Here is an 18897-nt window from a genome sequence, read left to right as displayed (position 1 = left end):
AGAGGTGAGGATAGTGTCATTCATACCATCCTTGTCTTAGAAATGTGTAAAGCTGTATTATTTACAATACATAATACCTAAAACAGCCAATGTTATGTGAAAGGCTACTTCAAAATTTTTTTTTAATTAAGCTATTTTTAAAAAATTAAAATACGCAATTTTAAAATCAACTTTAAAAAATATTTTTAAAAAATTAAAACAAGGTATTTTAAAATCAGTTTTATTGAGCTATAAGTTACAAACAATAAAAATCCAATTTAAAGTATAGAGGTTGATGACTTCCGATAAATTTATACAACTGTGTAGCTTCCACCCCAATCAAAATACAGGACACTGCTATCTCCCCAGAAAGTTCTCTTATGCCTCTCCTTCAGTTACCCAATCATACCTGCCGCAACCTGTGATGTGTTTTCTATCACTATACATCTATTCTAAAATCTCACATAAATAGAATCATATAGTATGTACTCATGTCCAGCTTTGTTCATTCAGCTTAATGTCTGTGAGATTTTTTCGATGTTGTTGTGTACATAGTAGTTCAACTGTTTTAATTGCTGCATAGTATTCCATTGCATTCCAAATCCATTCTCCTAGTGATGTTATTTGAGTTGTTTCCAGTTTGGGCTATCAAAAGTAAAGCTGCTATGAACATTCTTATACAAAGCTTTTTCTAGACACATGCTTTTGATTACTGAGAATGCAACTGCTGAGTTAAAAGGCAGGTGAATGTGTAATTTACAAGAAACTGTCAAACTGTTTTCAAAGTGGTTGTACTGTTTTACACCCCTAACAGCAATGCTCCAGTTGTTCCACATCTTGGTACTGACAGCCTTTAACTTTAGCTATTCTAGTGAATGTAACATGATAAATGTATACACCTATGTAATCTCTACCTTATAATCAAGATACAAAACATTTTTATCTCCCCAGAAAGTTCCCTTGTGACTCTGCAATCACTCCCACCATATTCTTACAGGCAACCAGTGATATGATTTCTATCACTGCAGATTATGTTCTAGAATCTATAGTGACAAAAATGGTTTTAAATTGATTTCCTGATGACTAACCATGTCCAATACCTTTTCATGTGCTCTTGGCCATATCTTTTCTGAAATATCTGTTTAAGTATTCTCCCCATATTTTAAATAGCCATCGGTCTTCTTTTGAGTTATCAGGGTTTTTGTTTTTAAATAAATTCTGGATACAAGTCTTTTGTCAGAATACTTTCTCCCAGGTGTGGCTTGCCATTTAATTTTCTTGACAGTGTCTTTTAAAGAAAAGGAGCCTCTAAGTTTGATAAAATCTAATTTACCCATTTTCATCTTTTATAATTAGTGGTGCTTCTTGCATTCAAAGCAAGAAATCTTTGCCCATCCTCATGTTGCAAAGCTTATTTTTATAAGTTCATTTTAAGAATGCCATTTTGATATATTTATCCTTCTATGATTCTTCTATGAAGACGTGAATCTCTGAAATGATAGTTTCTTTTGTCAAGTGTACCTCTTTCCTGAGAAAGTTTAAAGAACAAAAAGATTCTCTAGAAATATCGCTATGAAATGCAGTATCTTTATGATGTCATAACTAAATGAGAAGCTGAAACATAAAGTAAAATACTCCTACAGAAGTCATATCTGATCTTGTCTAGAAAACAGTTGGTTCAGCTTTTTAGTTGTTAAAATGCCTGGTGAACTTTTGTCACTATATTTTTCCCTTCAAATGTAACCAAACTAAACTTTTAAAAGTTGGTCTCACAAAGTAACTAGAGCCTTCTAATTAATTTCAACATAGAAATCAATGCAAAAAGAACTATTAGTCAAATATGATATGAAAACATGATATGAAAGACAAGACATGTGTAGGTATGTATCTCTTTGCATTATTTTATAAACAATTATAAATGCAGAATTTCCTTTATATATCACATCCACATTCAAATATTATGTTTAAAGGACATTCTAAAGCCAAATAAGAACAATATGAGAATTAAGACTAAAGATTTCAAGTTTACTCCTTGAAATGTTTTTGGGCTACTAAAGTATTTTCAGTTTTATACAATACCTTTTCTAAGAAGAATTCAATAGATATTTAAAGTTATAAAAAATGAAAATAAAGACATAAAGGGAAACTTCAAAGGCAAATGTAAAAGAAAGATATTTTTTTAAAGGCATAAAAAAAACAGATCCCTAAAATACAACTGACCTAAAATATGATTCAGATAAGGCACGGCATTCAATATTTCATCCACCACATGCTCATTCCAATAATACCCCACACCCTGTTTTTTGTTTTTTGTTTTTTTTTTCTGAGACGGAGTTTCACTCTTGTTGCCCAGGCTAGAGTCCAATGGCATAATCTTGGCTCACTGCAACCTCCGACCCCTGGGTTCAAGCGATTCTCCTGCCTCAGCCTCCCAAGTAGCTGAGATTACAGACACCCAGCACCACGCCCAACTAATTTTTGTATTTTTCGTAGAGACGGGGTTTCACCATGTTGCCCAAGCTGGTCTCGAAATTCTGACCTCAGGTGATCTGCCCGCGTGTGCCTCCCAAAGTGCTGGGATTACAAGCGTGAGCCACCACGCCCGGCCTCCTTATTTTGACTTTTGTCTCTGAACAAGATTCTCAGCACAACTCTGCACTAGAATTATGTTCACATTGCTATGGTGCAGAGGTGGTATATTCCAGTTTTATGAATTAGAATTTAATATGATACTCTCAAAGGGCAATTACACTTTCAAAGATGAGACATCTATCTGAGAATTCATTTCCTGATAATGCGCTACTAAGTTAAGCAACTTGTATGAACTTTAAGTAACTTATTCTTTAGATAAATAAAATAAAGATGTACTTTGAGAAAAGTTCAAACGAATAGGCAATATTTAGCCTGTCATGTGAAAAAACTTTTCTCCAGAAAACAAAGATAAAATTAGGAACAATTAAGAGGAAGATACATTTTGAGGCAATGAAAAGCCACATGAAAGCAAGCACTGTTTCTATCTTGTCTTCTTGATTATTATAATCTGGAAAATGCATAGTATTTACCAATCTATATAGTAAAAATTATAATTTACCAATTTTTTCTACCAACCTTAAAGATTTTTCCACAACTTGGGTACGATAAACTTCTTCCTGGTCCAAATTTATGGTACAGAAACAATCTCTCATTTTGTGGGGTCCAAGATATGGCAATAAATTTTTTGCTTCACCTGTTGGCATAAAATTTAAAATTGTTATTAAATATCATCAACTGCTTCATACTAAGCCTTATATAGGATGACTTCAATCTGAAAGAACATATTAATGTGGCACAGAAAAAAAAAAACACTAGTGATTACAGAAAGATCAAGCTGGTCTAAAGGAGATTGTTAAGACTGAAGGGAGGGGCTGTGTGTAAAGTGGCTTGAAGTCCCTTTTTTATATTACGTAATTGCATCCCCACTCCTATGAAAGGGTAATCCCTCTACTTGTGCTCTCTATCCCATTCCACCGGTGCTACCTCAAGGACTTTACTCCACAATTAATCTTTCTTTCCCAAATCACCATTAATTTTCCTCTCTAGCGATCATTCCCATCAGCATATAAACGATGATGGGAATTTCTCAACTTAAAAAAACACACAAAAAGAAAAGGAAAAGAAACTTCTTAAAAGCATCATCTCTAGTCGTTGTCTCTTCTTACCTTCCATTCATTCTTCAACCCTCTCCAATCAGCTTCTGACCCCACCATGCCACTAAAACTGCTCTAGCTGAGGACACTAATGCCTTCCACATTGCCAAATCAACGGTCACTTCTCTGTTTTCATCATACCCGGCCAGGCAGCATGATTTAACCCAAGTGAACATTAATATCCCTCTTTAAAATGCTCTCTTCTCTTGGCTTCCACAACACAGTATTTCTGACTTTTCTCCTACATCACTGGCTCTCTGCTGACTTCTCCCCCTGCCTACCTCTAAACATGCAATGCCTCAATTCCAAACCACCTTCTCTTCCTTCTCTTTGCCATCTCTGCAGTATATGGTGTTAATGCGAACGCCTCCCAGATCTGCAACACCAGGTCTAACCTCTCCTCAACAAACACTAGATGTGACTATCTAACTGTCTCCTTGGATATCCAGTAGGCATTTCAAATTTAACAAGTCCCAGAAAAACCATCTGATTTCTTTCCCCAAGATGTGCCCTTTCCCCAGTCTACCATTTTTCTCTCTTACTCTCACCATCCTCTATTTCCCCAAACTCCCATACCCAGTCTCTTAGCAAATCCAGCAGACCTCCAAAATAAATTCCAAATCCAACCAGTTCTCTTTGCCTTGACCAGAATCACCGAGTCCAAGCCACCACAATCTTTTATTCGAACAAACATGAGAGTTGCCTAACTGGTGCCCCTGCTTCCACTTTTGGCCCTCCTACAATCCACTCTCCATCAAGCAGTGTGATATTTGAAACATATTCTTTAGGTTACTCACTCACTCTCCTCCTCCAATACCACACCATTTCACTTAGAATAAAATTATCTTTCTATACCACAGTCTACAAAGCCCTACTTAATGGTCTCTCTGATCTCTTCTCCTTCCATTCCCCCAACCCCGGTCAGTGTTTAGTTTTTTTCATTCATCAACTGTGCCACACCATGTTCAAGTTTAGGGCTTTTGTCTGGAATGCTACACTCCTAGATATCTTCAATGGCTAGTGCCTTATCATTCAGTCTCAGCTCAAATATCACTAACTCAGAGAAATCTTCCTTGACTATTCTATCTAAAGCACATAGTTCTGCTACCATATTCTATTTCTCCATTTTGTTTCTTTGGTAGCACTGATGATTATCTAAATTTCTGTTCACTTTTAATTCAGTGTTTATTTTTTGGTTCCCTCATTCTTGAGGCCCAAGAACTTGTTGATCTTCAAGATCTTAGACAGTGAGTGTCATACGGTAGACAGCTGAGAAACATTTGTTGAAGGAATATTAAATAACCTAAAAAGTCTAGTTTTGAAGTTTTGAAGTCCTTTGATACTCTAGCTCAAAGGACATACACAAGTATGGGTGCTGAAATCAGTACACTAGTTCCCTTATGCAATCAGTTGGCATAAGGGAAACAGCATTACCCCAAGAACCATAAAACCAATATTCCTCTCTTACTCTGCTACTAAGTGGCTGTATGACTTCAGACAAATCACTCAATCACAGCTTTCCTGATGAAGGTTTGGACTAGATAAACTCAAGTATCTTTCTGCTTATCAACTTTAAAGGCCATTTAAACCAATATATTTTAGAGAAATCTATTAGAAACCTAAGAAGCACCTATAAAAAAACTCAGTAAACACATTATTTATAAAATTAAAATAAGAAAACCAATGGAATAGTACCAGTAAGATACTTCTTAAATCTGTCACTAAAAAAATAAAGTTACTACTTAAACAGAATAAACAAATTTAGGTCCATCTCAAGTCAGAATTGAGGAATCTCACCTTTTAAATGATTAATTTAATTAACTGCCTAAAATGGGTTAGTCCTTACAAATAAACCAGGTCACTAAGAAAAATAATCTATATCTGAACCGGTATTCATCCATTTTCCTCTTCCTCCAAAGACTAGTTATTCCTCTTCTCATCCAAAGCTCATCCATTTACCTGTGCTCTCTCTACCCCATTCCCTCTTGTCCCTCCAGGACACTGTCTAGCAATTCTATTTTCATTACTTTCAGCCTTCTTGTTCTTCAGTCTCTCCTTTATCTTTGACGTCTCCCTTCTGCATAATTTAGACTTTTTTTAAACAAAAGTCCAACTAGGTCGCAATATAGGACCTAAAATATAAAAAATTTGGAATTAGACCATAATAATTTTCTACTTAATAAATGTGCTCCATAATAAATATGCTCCATATCTAATTGGGAGAATTTGAAACACTAACTGTCCCTGAACATGTTTCTGTTTCATTCACATAAGTGCAGTTTTGAGAAAACAACATTATATAAATTTACACATATTCTACTTCCCTCTCCCTCTTAAGAGAGAGACAATGAGGTTATTTTGAAGAATCCAATGAACCTGACATTATCAGATATTTATCCAGAATAAATAAAAATGTAAGATCTATGTCATATGAAAAAATGTACCAAGCATCATTTCCTATAAAAGCAGTTATCATAATCTGTACTTCTTAAATATCCACTACTGACTGAAGTTCAAATAAACTTTGTTGAAAGTTAATTCATCTAATCAATGCCCGGCTCAACAATCAATTGTACAAATATGTTAAGTCAGATACTGTAACTCCAAACTATAGTAGTGATTAATTGGCACTTTATAAACAACATAATCAAAAAGGAAGTAATGGTTACAGATATAATAAAAGTAATGTTGTGCCTATTATATCTCTAAGTATAAAGAGAATATGTTAAGAGCCACACTTTACATCAAGCTACACAAAAAGACAAAAGTGAAGAACTTTGGAAGACTGTACTTGCTTGTGTGTGATATTTGTTCAGGGCCTCATGAACTCTAGCCAATTCTGGTATATAAATGAGCATGCGCCTTGGACGAAAAAAAAAAAAAATCTATTGCCAAATTTCTTGAAAACTTATTCTATAATCTCTCCTTTCAAGTGCTCCCTTCAACTCACAGCCTAAACCTGCAACTTGCCCTCTTATCCTACTTCTCTACTTCTTGTTTAGAACCTTGAAGAACACTAACAGGCTGGGCGCAGTGGTCATGCCTGTAATCCCAACACTTTGGGAGGCCAAGGTGGGCAAACTGCTTGAGCACAGGATTTTGAAACCAGCCTTGGCAACATGGTGAGACCTCATCTCTACTAAAAATACAAAAAATTAGCCAGGCGTGGTGGTGCATGCCTGTGGTCCCAGCTACTTGGGAGACTGAGGTGTGAGGATGGCTTGAGCCCAGGGGATGGGAGTTGCAGTGAGCCGCCACTGCACTCCAGCCTGGGACAAAAGAGCAAGACCCTGTCTCAATAGTAAAGAAAGAAAAAAAAAAAACCAAAAAACCACTAATATTAAGTGCCCATATTGTATCACTGCTTTTCAGTCCCACCTTATTTGACCACTCTTCATTATTTGACAACACTAACCTTTCCTCAGCTCAGGTAACCTTGTATGAGGGTTTTTCTTATACTCCCTCTTTTGGGCTTTTTATCCACTAACCACATCTTAAACGTGAGGAAACTTTCAGTATCCACAGACCACTTAATTCATCATAGAGGTGAAGGACAAATTCTAGTTTTTTTTTTTAATGTAGTCATTATAAAACAATAAAAATATACAAAGAAACAAATGAGTTTCTCAACATTGTTTGACGGTATTATTTACAAACTTTCTCAACTTATCTATAGCCCGTTTAATGACAGCCAACCTTAAGGAGAACCAGGTTCTAAACCTGCAGTAAATATGGTAGATTACTGTTCACATCCATTTCAACCTCCTTCAGTGTATGTCTTCCTGTGCTGCAGAGAAGAGAAAGTTAAAAAATACATTTCCCAGCCTCTCTTGTGGCTACAGTTGTAAATGTGATTTAAGTTCCACCAACCAGATGCACTCACTAGAAATTTCAAGGACAGAAGAGAAGGGAGGTTGAGTTTGGGTTGTTTTACTAGCAAACATTGTCATGGAGATGTTCATGTTCGCAGCAGTATTTGTTGAAGTCCTAGTATTCAGTCACAGATTTCATGAATATTAAGAAAGGCACAAGGCATCCATTCTGCAGTACAGGTTGTGGTAGGCAGGGCTTGGCTCTAGGGCCAGCAACAACAACGGCTTACTGAGGAAGGTGGCTGCTTGCTAATGGCTATTTCCTAACAGTAGTAGACTCCTGATCATGGCAGAGGTGGTAAGGTTCTAAGACAGGCATCTAAAAGTTACAGTTTCACAATTCTGCAAAAGTCTTTCTGATCCTAAAAGAGGCAATAACTCTCTTGGTGGCCTAGATGCAACGTGGCTTTTTCTAGATCTAGAGTCTGTTTCTTCAGCCTTGTCAACAATTTTGTAAGCCACTTAAAAATTTTTTTATTAAAGCTCTTTCTGCTTAAACTAACTAGAGTTGATGCTGTCACCTAATCTCAATTCTTTTCTAACCTTCGTTTCCAACAAATTAGAAAATCCCACTTTGAGTTACTGGTCATCATGGTTGGGTAAATCCACCGGCTACACGTGGCTATCTGGATCAAACATGGACTCAGAAATTACAAAGCAATTTTTCACTGAAAATTATTTTCATTGTTCCATCAGATAGTGAGTTGAATAGCAGCACAGTTAAAAAGGGAATCCTTTAACTTGGGAAATGGATCTTAACTCCATATATAGTTGTATCTACCTTCACAAAATATTTCTTCATCTTCTGTAGCATTTGGATAAAATTTTAAAAATATATTCAATAATACAGTATTCATATTTTCATGAATTTGGAATGCCAAATTCTTTTTTCTTTTTCTTTTTTTTTTTTTGAGACAGGGTCTCACTCTGTCACCCACGCTGGAGTGCAGTGGCACAATCATGGCTCACTGCAGCCTCGCCTTCCTGGACTCACGTGATTCTGTCACCTCAGCCTCCCGAGTAGCTGGGACTACAGATACATACCACCATGCCTGACTAATTTGCTTTGTATTTTATGGAGAGGCAGGGTTTTGCCATGTTGCCCAGGCTGGTCTTGAACTCCTGGGTTCAAGAGATCTGCCTGCCTTGGCCTCCCAAAGTGCTGGGATTATAGGCGTGAGCTACCATGCCTGGCTGGGAGTGCCAAATCCAAATTCTTAACATTCAAATCGTGTGCACCATTTTGGGTGCCTCTATTTTATCCTTAAATTCACAAATCATAGTTTGACCCTAAATTAATAAGAATAAAGTATTCAAGAAATTCAATATATTGCTAAGATATGACACAAGCAAGCCAGCTGAAATAATAAAAATGGTTTTTACTTGCATTTGAATGAAAGGAAGAAATGTTTTTATAGTTCATCCCTCATTTCAAAAATTCTGTGCATGCGGAGTCCTGCAATATGCAAAAGCAGACATTTGTCCTACAAAGGCAGATACATTGTTCCCACAGCAAACAGTATAGATTTGATTGTGTGTACAACTGTCACTATTTCCTTCAACAATAAATCAAGATCAGGAGGTATATCAATGACAACCAACTGTTCCTCTATGAAGAAAGGAGGTTGACATTCAAGCACAATTTATTTTATTCTGTAACATCTTTTCTTGTTGATTCATAACTGGTACTCCTTAAGCACTTTTTTAGTGTACATTACGACTTACAACATAACTGTTAACTAATTTTTTAAAGTCTTCTTTCTTAAAGGGTGGATTTTCAAAGACAAACAGAATAATCCTCCATTGTGCATTTCTTCTCTTTCACAAATGTACTGCAAGTATGCCAAGAACATCTTCCCACTATACATCCATGATTTTGTCCAAATATAAAATGAAATATCCTCTCGCCCACATGTGATAGTAATTGTTTTTCTACATCATATCTTCCTAAATCATACATATCTTAAATAAAATGCTGTGTTTAGCTTTGATACTCAACCTTCACAATGTTGCTAGAGTTACCTTTTTAATACGTACACACACACACACACACACACAAACACAGAGATACGTATAAATAAATATAAATAAAACATCCCTTGCTTAGAAGTCTTCAATGGCTCACACTATCTACCACTGCCCACTTGACAGGACAAAATCTAAAATTCCTTAGTCTGGCACAAAAACCCTCCATCCCTCCATGATCAGGTGCTATCTACTACATGTTCAACCTCATCTAGTTCATCTTTACCCCCACAAATTATGCTGTAGCAGTACTATATTTTAGTTCCTTGAACACACTGTTCTCTCATTCCTCTGTGTATCTGCAATGCTATTTTCTTTGTATGAAATGCCCTACCTGTTTTTCTCTCCAAAGAGCTCTGCTTAAGGGCATCTTTGCAAAGTCTTCCTCAATTCCTAGGTAGTCATGTCACTCTTTCCCATGCGTTTCTACTGTATCTTGCATCTCTACTACAGTGATCATATTGTTTTGTACTTGTTGCATTTCACTCAACAAATATTTACTAAGTGCCTAAACACGCGAGGCACTGTTCTAAGTGCTGGGGATATAACAGTGAATAAAAACAGGTCTCTGCCCATACGAAACTGTTGTACAATATATACAGGGACGACAAATACCACAAACTCTTAAATAAGCATATAGTATTTATTGTCATGGAAGAAATAAATATTTATTGCTATTCAAGAAAACAAAGCAGGTTAAGAGAGTTAGGGAATGGCAGGCCCAGAGGGTAGAGACAGGGAGGAGGTCAATGTTATTTTATATAGGGAAGCAGGGAAGGCTTTTCGATTAAAATATTTAAGCAGATACCTGAAGGAAGTCATTGAGGGTATAAGCCATACAGATATCTGGGGAAGGAGACAGACAGGCAGAAAGAATAAAATGTGCAAAGGCCCTGAGACAGGATAGTTTGGCACACTGGAGGAGTGGCAAGGAGGGCAGTATGGCTACAAAGCAATAAGCAAAGTGGGGAGAGGGAGGAGATAGTAAGAGATGGAGTAAGGGTATGGGAGGAGGCAGGTTAAATAAGGTCTTACAGGCACTGGAAAGTCTTAGGCTTTTTTTGAGTGTCAGATGGTAACGTTTTGAAGGATTTTCAGCATAAAAATGGCAAGATTTTTTGTTTTAAAATCAATGCAGAGGGGAAAGGTAGAAGCAGGTGACTAGATAGGAGGCTACTGTAGTAATCTCAACGAGCGAAAACTTGCAGGTCAGGAGAGGGGCAGAGCAGACACGGGTCTGGAGAGAATGGGTCATTTGGGCATGTATTTTGAAGATGGAGCCAACAGGATTTACTGTAGGGTGTGAGAAATAGAGTAGTCAAGAATGACTTCTAAGAGTCTTAGTCTGAGCAGCTGGATGAATAGAGATGCTATTTCTAGAGACACAGCCTCTTGTTGGGGACCAAATTCAAGAGACTGTATTGAATATTAAATCTGAGATGCCTTATACATCCAAGTGCAGACAATCTGTCCAAGGACAAAGGGTCCTAGATAGAGAAAAAATTTGAGAATCATCAGTAAGTACATAAAATTTACAAAACCAAGAGACAATACAAAATCACAATGGGAGCAAATATAGAAAAGAAATTTGAAGACTGAGCCTCAGGGCTCTCTAATGTTTTGAGGTGGTAAAGATGAGACACAACCAAGCAAAAGCAGTTTGGTTGTCTCTTCACTGAACTATAAACTTCTTGAGGAAGGGGACCAATTCTTAGCACCATCCTTAGCATAAAATATATAATGAAACAGCTGCTGAATAAGTATCAATGCGTGTGTATATAACTTTGGCATGGGCAAAAAAGAGGTTCCAATACCACATCACAAACCATAAAATTGTATGTCAGCTTCTTTTTTCCATTTCATTTAAGTTGATTTATGTCAACTACTCCAAAGATTTTTTAAAAAGTCTCCTGTATACAGTTACCAAAAGCACTTAAAGCATCTTTATTGTATTAATACAGAGACGTTTTGAAAATAAACCAGTGCTGAAGTTCACACATTCAAATATTTACTGAGTACCTACTAAGCTGCTAGGATATGACAGTGAGCAAAACAGACAAAAAGTCTGTGTCCTTATTAGGCTAACACACATGGAGAGATCGACAACAAATAAGATAAATAAATAAAAATGTATGCCCTAATACTAATAAGTATGGGCACCACAAGAAATGAGGTAGCTCAAGGAAGGCTTCATTGAGAAAGTAACTTCTGCATAAATACCTGAAAAAAGAGGAGAGACATGTAACTATAGAAAACAGCAGCTTTTAGATATTGTTAAAAAGTAAATAGTTTAAAGCGCGAAAGATAAACACCATCAAATCAAAACTGTTAAGATTAACAGAAATGGAAAAACAGCCAACTCTCTATGTACAAGATCAATGATTCCATGTAACAGTCATCAGACAGTAAATTCAAATCCTACCATATAAATTTTATCTAGGACAAAAATTCCAATATCAGGCTACTATCAAAGGTAGAGATTCTGATGTATATGCTTCTGTTCATGTATGTGAGTATGTACATATGTGAGTATGTACATATGTGCCTATGTGGATGTTTGAGGATTATGTGCATGCATTTATACCTGAAGGTTTGCATGTATGTTTCTTCATGTCCTAGGGGACGACACTACAGGGATAAGACAGAAAAGAAGATAAAGATTTATTAAGTAGTTAGATGCTCCAAGACAGTGTTAAATATTTTCTCAAATGTTTCATTTGATCGGTACGACAACCCTGTGAGATAAGCATTACTATTCCCTTTCATAAATTAAGAAAAAAAAATTCAGTTACATAGCTGGTAAGGTTATCTGGCATAAATCAAACTCCAAAGCCTAGAGTCTTTCTATTCAACTCTTAAGGTCTTTCTGAATACAGCTGTGCTGAGAAACTATTCCCATCTGAAAGAGATGTAGTAGGTCCAGGTCTGCTTCAAAGGTTACCTGAAGTACAAGGGTAGGCGCCAACATGGGTCCCAGTGGGATTAATCCCCTAGAAAAACTGCAAAGAGCCAGGGTCCCGGACAAGATGATCCAAAGTTAAGGATTATTTGGGGTGACAGAAAGCCAAATCATAATAATAGCTACCACTTACTGAATAAATTAATATATGTATTACACAGATTTTTCATTGACTTCATATATATTATTTTACTTAATCTTCACAATAACTCTTCTGAATGATATATATTTTCAAAATACAGAAATTGGGGATCGGAGGATAACATTCCAGGAGGAAGGCATAACGTGAACAAGTTCTGGAGGGTGGCAACAAGAAGAGCACCATCGAGGAGGCAGTGAATAGTATAAACTGACTAAAGCATAAAGAGAGATGAAGGGGGAATGAGAGGGAAAAGATTATAAAGGACAGCTAGTATCAAACAGAGAACCTAAAATGCCAAGCTAAGGTTTAACTTTATTCAGTAGGCAACAAGGGTCGCTAAAAGTTTCTGTGTGGTTCATACTTCAGGAAAAGTACTCTGTAGTCTGAAGAGCCTACATTAAGGTAACAAACGGAGATAGGAGGAAAGAAAAAATAGAAGAGCTACTATGGAGACAGAATCCACAGAATTTGGCATTAACTGGCTTGAATGACTCAGGACATAATGTTCTAATACAGATCGAATATCCCTTATCTGAAATGCTTAGGACCAGAAGTATTTCAGATTTCAATGTTTTTACATTTTGAAATTTTGCATTATATATACTTACCAGTTGTGCATCCCAAATCTGAAAATCTGAAATGCTCCAATGAGTATTTCCTTTGAGAATCATGTTGGTGCTCAGTTTTGCATCCTGGAGCATTTGGAATTTTGGACTTTGAGATTTGGAATGCTCAACCAGTAATAGAAGTATCAACCTACACAGAACAGTAGAACTTCAGGTGATGAAAAGATATAAAATATGCACATTTTGTCATTTACATTCACAACAACAACAAAAAAAAAAGAGTGAGAAAGAATGAATCTAATGCACATTTAAAAATATGATATAGTCTCTGGTATTGACTAGTTTAGAGTAAAATTAAAATGCTGTTGTGCCAATCTACATATAAATAAGACAATCCTATATAATGGTAATATATCATAAGGTCTTTGAAATTTTCTTCTAAAGTTTAATTTCAATTTTTGCAATATGATAAAAGGTATGCATAATTATAAAAACATATACAGTACTAGTATAGTATAGCAAGTTAAATGAATGCATTACAGAGGCAGACATCTGCGTTTCAACATGAACTTTGCATTTAACTATCTGTATGTCCTTACTCTCAACCTCTTATGTAAAAAGAGGTAACTATAACGCTTCAAGATTGTTGTGAGCATTAACTAAGGTAAAGCGCTTGGCACAATGCCTAAGACAGAGTAAATATTCAATGGATAGTAACTATTAGTGCCCTTTCTTGGCTAGACATTCTTAAAAATTAGCATCTATATACAATTCCCTTCATCCAAGCCATTAGCTCCTGACCAAAAATAACCTGTAATGTAACAACTGGGTATAACAGAGGAGGTCATTTTTTAAAATGAGTCCTTTGTTACAGAATCAATGGATTTCTATTATAGGAAATACATGGAAACACGTCCAACCTTTATACCTCAAGCTCCACATCTCTAAAATGAGGATACAAATCTGAGGTTGGCTAGCCAGAGATTTGTTTGGCCTGCACCAAATTTAAAAAATAATTTGTGACCATCTAGAAACTGAGAGCTAACAATAAATAAATTTGTATTTCTGGTTTCTCTTTAATAATCAAAATCTGGCAAAATGATTTTGAGTGGAAACTGCAGACAGGTGTATCTTACTAAATCATAATAATCTCTGCTGGGCTTTACTGCATTATACTTGGTCTGTGTATATTTGAGTTTGCAACTCCTTAGCCAGTTAATCTTCTAGGTTCTCCATAGCTCTAAAATCTGAGAGACAAAAAAAATAAATAAATAAATAAATAAATCTGAGAGACAACACTTGAAATTTAAAAAGCACAGAGTAACACTGATTTCTAATGCTTTCAGATATTAACACTTATTGCCAGTTTAACCTGATGAACACTACAAGAACTGGATATACATGTAAGTACGAATACTCCAGTACATTTCTACCAAATAAGTTATCCATTAAGAAAACTATGAAAAGATACTTTATGAGTATCACTACTGCTCATGTTAGAACCAACACTTAACTGAGCACAAAATGCCAGGCAGTATACCGAGTCATTTAACCTTTTCACAACTATGCTATATGATTAGTAAAACTACTATTCCTAATTTGTAGACAAGGAAGCTGAGGCTCAGAGAGGTTAAGTGATTAGTAGAAAAGTAGCAGAAAACCATGCTTTAAACATGCTACCTTAGCCTTTATCATTTAATCAGTTTTCACACACTTAAAAAATATTTTGTATATAATAAATCTTACACAAGAAAAAAACACTCCCATTGATTTATCTTTAACAGTTCTGAATGGAGAAAGGAAGAGAAGAACTGTCTTTATCACACATGACCTTCCAAAGAGTGTCAAATTTACCCCCTTCAGAGTACATCAGATTGCTGCAGGGTATGAAGAAACAAAAACAAAAAAAGGAGGGGGGACTGTCAAGAACTACTGAAAAGAAAAAAGTTATGTAGCTGTTATTTCCTTCCTTAGTGGCTCCTTAATTGTCATCTTGAAAACACCACTGGAAAGTTACACGTTTGTGATATTAATCAGACAGAGAATGAGAAATAGTACCAATAGGCATATGGTGACTGCTGGAATATCTACCACTAAGCAGAGTTTTCCAAAGCATAAATTAACATGGTGAGATAACTCAGTTGTCAAGCAATTTTCCTCACTCCTGGCAAATGACTTGTATCTGTAAAATAATCCAAGAGTCTATAATCCCACTCGATTGGTAATCTTTAAAAAATCAACACATTGGCCAGGCACGGTGGCTCATGCCTGTAATCCCAGCACTTTGGGAGGCCGAGGTGGGCGGGTCAGGAGATCGAGACCATCCTGGCTAACATGGCGAAATGCCGCCTCTACTAAAAACACAAAAATTAGCTGGATGTGGTGGCGTGCACCTGCAGTCCCAGCTATTCGGGAGGCTGAGGCAGGAGAATTGTCGAACCTGGGAGGTGGAGGTTGCAGTGAGCTGAGATCGCACCACTGCACTCCAGCCTGGTGACAGAGGGAGACACCGTCTCAAAAAAAAAAAAAAAAAATCAACACATTAAATAACTCCTACCAGAAATCTGGTTCTGCCTAAGAACAAGGCACTATGATAAAATGAGGTAGTACCAGTGAGCAAACACTTGAGTGGGCACAGGACTCTAGGAATATGACACAGTTTGGGTGGCTAGCCGAGACTCAGTGAAGCAAAGAACTGTTTTTTCGTGTGTGTGTGTGTGGCTATAAAACCTGAACTATATATAAGTACAATTCCACATAAATAAGGCAATCCTGTATAGTGGTATTATATCACAAGGGTTTTTGTGGGTATAAACCTGAACTATATATAAGTACAATTACACATAAGTAAGACAATGGCTAGTGACAAGACAAAGTCAAAGTAAACGCATAAATACCACTGCAATTCCTCAGTGATAAAGTCTACAGAACATAATCAGGGGCTAGTTGCTGCATGGAAGTCATGTGCACAATAACTATCATACAGTTATCTACATTGCTATCATATTAATCACTTTTCACTGAAGCTTAGTCTAGAACAAGAAGTTAGGGAACTACTATACACGAAAAGGCAAGTTTCACAAGGTATTGCCAGGAAGCGTCTATGGGTTATATAGATACGTCACCAAGTTGCGGGCAGGATCTTCCTGTGGTTTGCCTTGCCCACTTCCGGTTTCAGTTTTGAATGTGTGCTGATCTACAAGCTCCCTACAGACCCCTTCCTCAAGTGGCAAACCAAACTCTGAAGTACATATGGCAGGAATCTCTTCTGGGCTAAGCCAATGGTACCTATAGCTACAAGAAGCTTAGCAAAGCTACCAAGGTGACCAAGAGAGCCTGGTATGACAAACAAAAGGAAGGCAAAAAGCCAGGTGCTGGCAGAACTCAGGGCTACATGGACAGGCTATATATGGGATATGGCTGTTATTTCTGGTGACAGCATCCAGGGGGCCAAAATAGGATTCATATTGATCTTCGCCCCCCCCTCCACAAAAAAAAGACACCTAGACACATAAAGAAGTTACACCCATGAGCATATAAAGGTGTGTATGTATGTATGTGTGTACACATATCCAAGAACCACTCAAAAGTACATACAAACCCACATAAGCAGTTAGGCAGCTAAAATAATTACATTCATGAACCCCCAAAACAGGCCAGAAGATAAATTCTTATGGCATTCAAACATCATAATTTTATTGAATATCCATTACATTAGACCATGGCCAATTTAGGAGTAATTATCAACTTCTTGACAATATAAATGTATTCATCAATTCCTTCCAATATATCATCTGACAGGCAGCTTTGTAGAGAAAGGGATGTGGGCTTTGGTAACATAAAGACTTTCTGAAAACTTGGCTCTGCTCCCTTACAGTCCTGAGCAAATAACCTCTGTCTGTTGCTTCTTCTCTAAAATAGGAATAACAATCTTCTTCATGAAATTGGATTACATGAAATACTTTGCAAAGTATCCTAACACAACATCTGGAAACCAGTAAATACTCAATAAACATTAGTTCACCCCATCTACCAAGAATATTTTATATAAAACTGTAAAATTCAAAACTAAAATTCTGTACCACTCACACAAATGTCATATTTTAAAGGATCCAAAATTTTCAGACCCTTTTTACCACATTTCTCTGAAACAATGTATTAAAATTTTTAAAAGTTTTTCTAACATTAACAATTAGTCAAACAGGCAAAGTATATAAGAATTTGCTGTATTATTCCTACTTTTTTTTTTTTTTTTGAGACAGGGTCTCACTTTGTCACCCAGGCTGGAGTGCAGTGGTGCGACCTCAGCTCACCGCAGCCTCAGCCTCCTGGGCTCAAGTGATTCTCTGGCCTCAGCATTCCAAGTATTAATAGCTAGGGCTAAAGACACACACCACTATGCCTGGCATTTTTTTTTTTTTTTTCGTTTGTAGAAACGGAGTTTTGCCATGTGGCCCAGGCTGGTCTCAAACTCCTGAGCTCAAGCCATCCACCCTCCTCAGCCTATTCTTACAATTTGTAAGTTTGAAATTATATCAAAAGTTACCAAAAAAACTTAACAGAAAAGTTGACTTTATTTCTTCTATAGCACTCAAAATGTTACAAAACCTAACATTTGATTACTCTTGTTTTGCAGATAGGATAGTCTTCCAAAGTAGAGCAACAGAGACTGACACAGCTTAAGATTAATACTGTATCAAGTTCATTTATATAAATAGTTACTTTTGATAATATAATATATAAATATACTCCCTATAGGAAATCAAACCATTACAGGTAAGGCTAACTCCCTCTTTTTTTTTTTTTTATTATACTTTACGTTTTAGGGTACATGTGTACAATGTGCAGGTTTGTTACATATGTATACATGTGCCATACTGGTGTGCTGCACCCATTAATTCGTCATTTACATTAGGTATATCTCCTAATGTTATCCCTCCCCCCTCCCCTCTCCCCCCACCCCACAACAGGCCCTGGTGTGTGATGTTCCCCTTCCTGTGTCCAAGTGTTCTCATTGTTCAATTCCCACCTATGAGTGAGAACATGTGGTGTTTGGTTTTTCATCCTTGTGATAGTTTGCTGAGAATGATGGTTTCCAGCTTCATCCATGTCCCTACAAAGGACATGAATTCATCCATTTTTATGGCTGCATAGTATTCCATGGTGTATATGTGCCACATTTTGTTAATCCAGTCTATCACTGATGGACATTTGGGTTGGTTCCAAGTCTTTGCTATTGTGAATAATGCTGCAATAAACATACGTGTGCATGTGTCTTTGTAGCAGCATGATTTATAATTCTTTGGGTATATACCCAGTAATGGGATGGCTGGGTCAAATGGTATTTCTAGTTCTAGATCCCTGAGGAATCGCCACACTGACTTCCACAATAGTTAAACTAGTTTACAGTCCCACCAACAGTGTAAAAGTGTTCCTATTTCTCCACATCCTCTCCAGCACCTGTTGTTTCCTGACTTTTTAATGTTCGCCATTCTAACTGGTGTGAGATAGTATCTCATTGCGGTTTTGATTTGCATTTCTCTGATGGCCAGTGATGATAAGCATTATTTCATATGTCTGTTGGCTGCATAAATGTCTTCTTTTGAGAAGTGTCTGTTCATATCCTTCACCCACTTTTTGATGGGGTTGTTTTTTTCTTGTAAATTTG

At 36.7% G+C, this 18897-nt stretch overlaps 1 protein-coding gene across 4 annotated transcripts in view; it reads right to left on the bottom strand.

Moving 5' to 3' along the window:
* RASA2 (RAS p21 protein activator 2) overlaps positions 1-18897 on the bottom strand; it is a 129089-nt gene that overhangs the window by 100708 nt on the left and 9484 nt on the right. For all 4 annotated transcript variants that reach the window (XM_034957524.2, XM_034957522.3, XM_055110565.1 and 1 more), the window contains exon 2: positions 3088-3205. In XM_034957524.2, coding sequence (XP_034813415.1) covers positions 3088-3205 — 118 coding nt within the window. The remainder of the gene's footprint in view (positions 1-3087; positions 3206-18897) is intronic.

This window comes from Pan paniscus, chromosome 2, assembly GCF_029289425.2.
Source record: "Pan paniscus chromosome 2, NHGRI_mPanPan1-v2.0_pri, whole genome shotgun sequence".
Lineage (NCBI taxonomy): Eukaryota > Metazoa > Chordata > Mammalia > Primates > Hominidae > Pan > Pan paniscus.
This window is presented reverse-complemented; position numbering and strand designations above follow the sequence as displayed.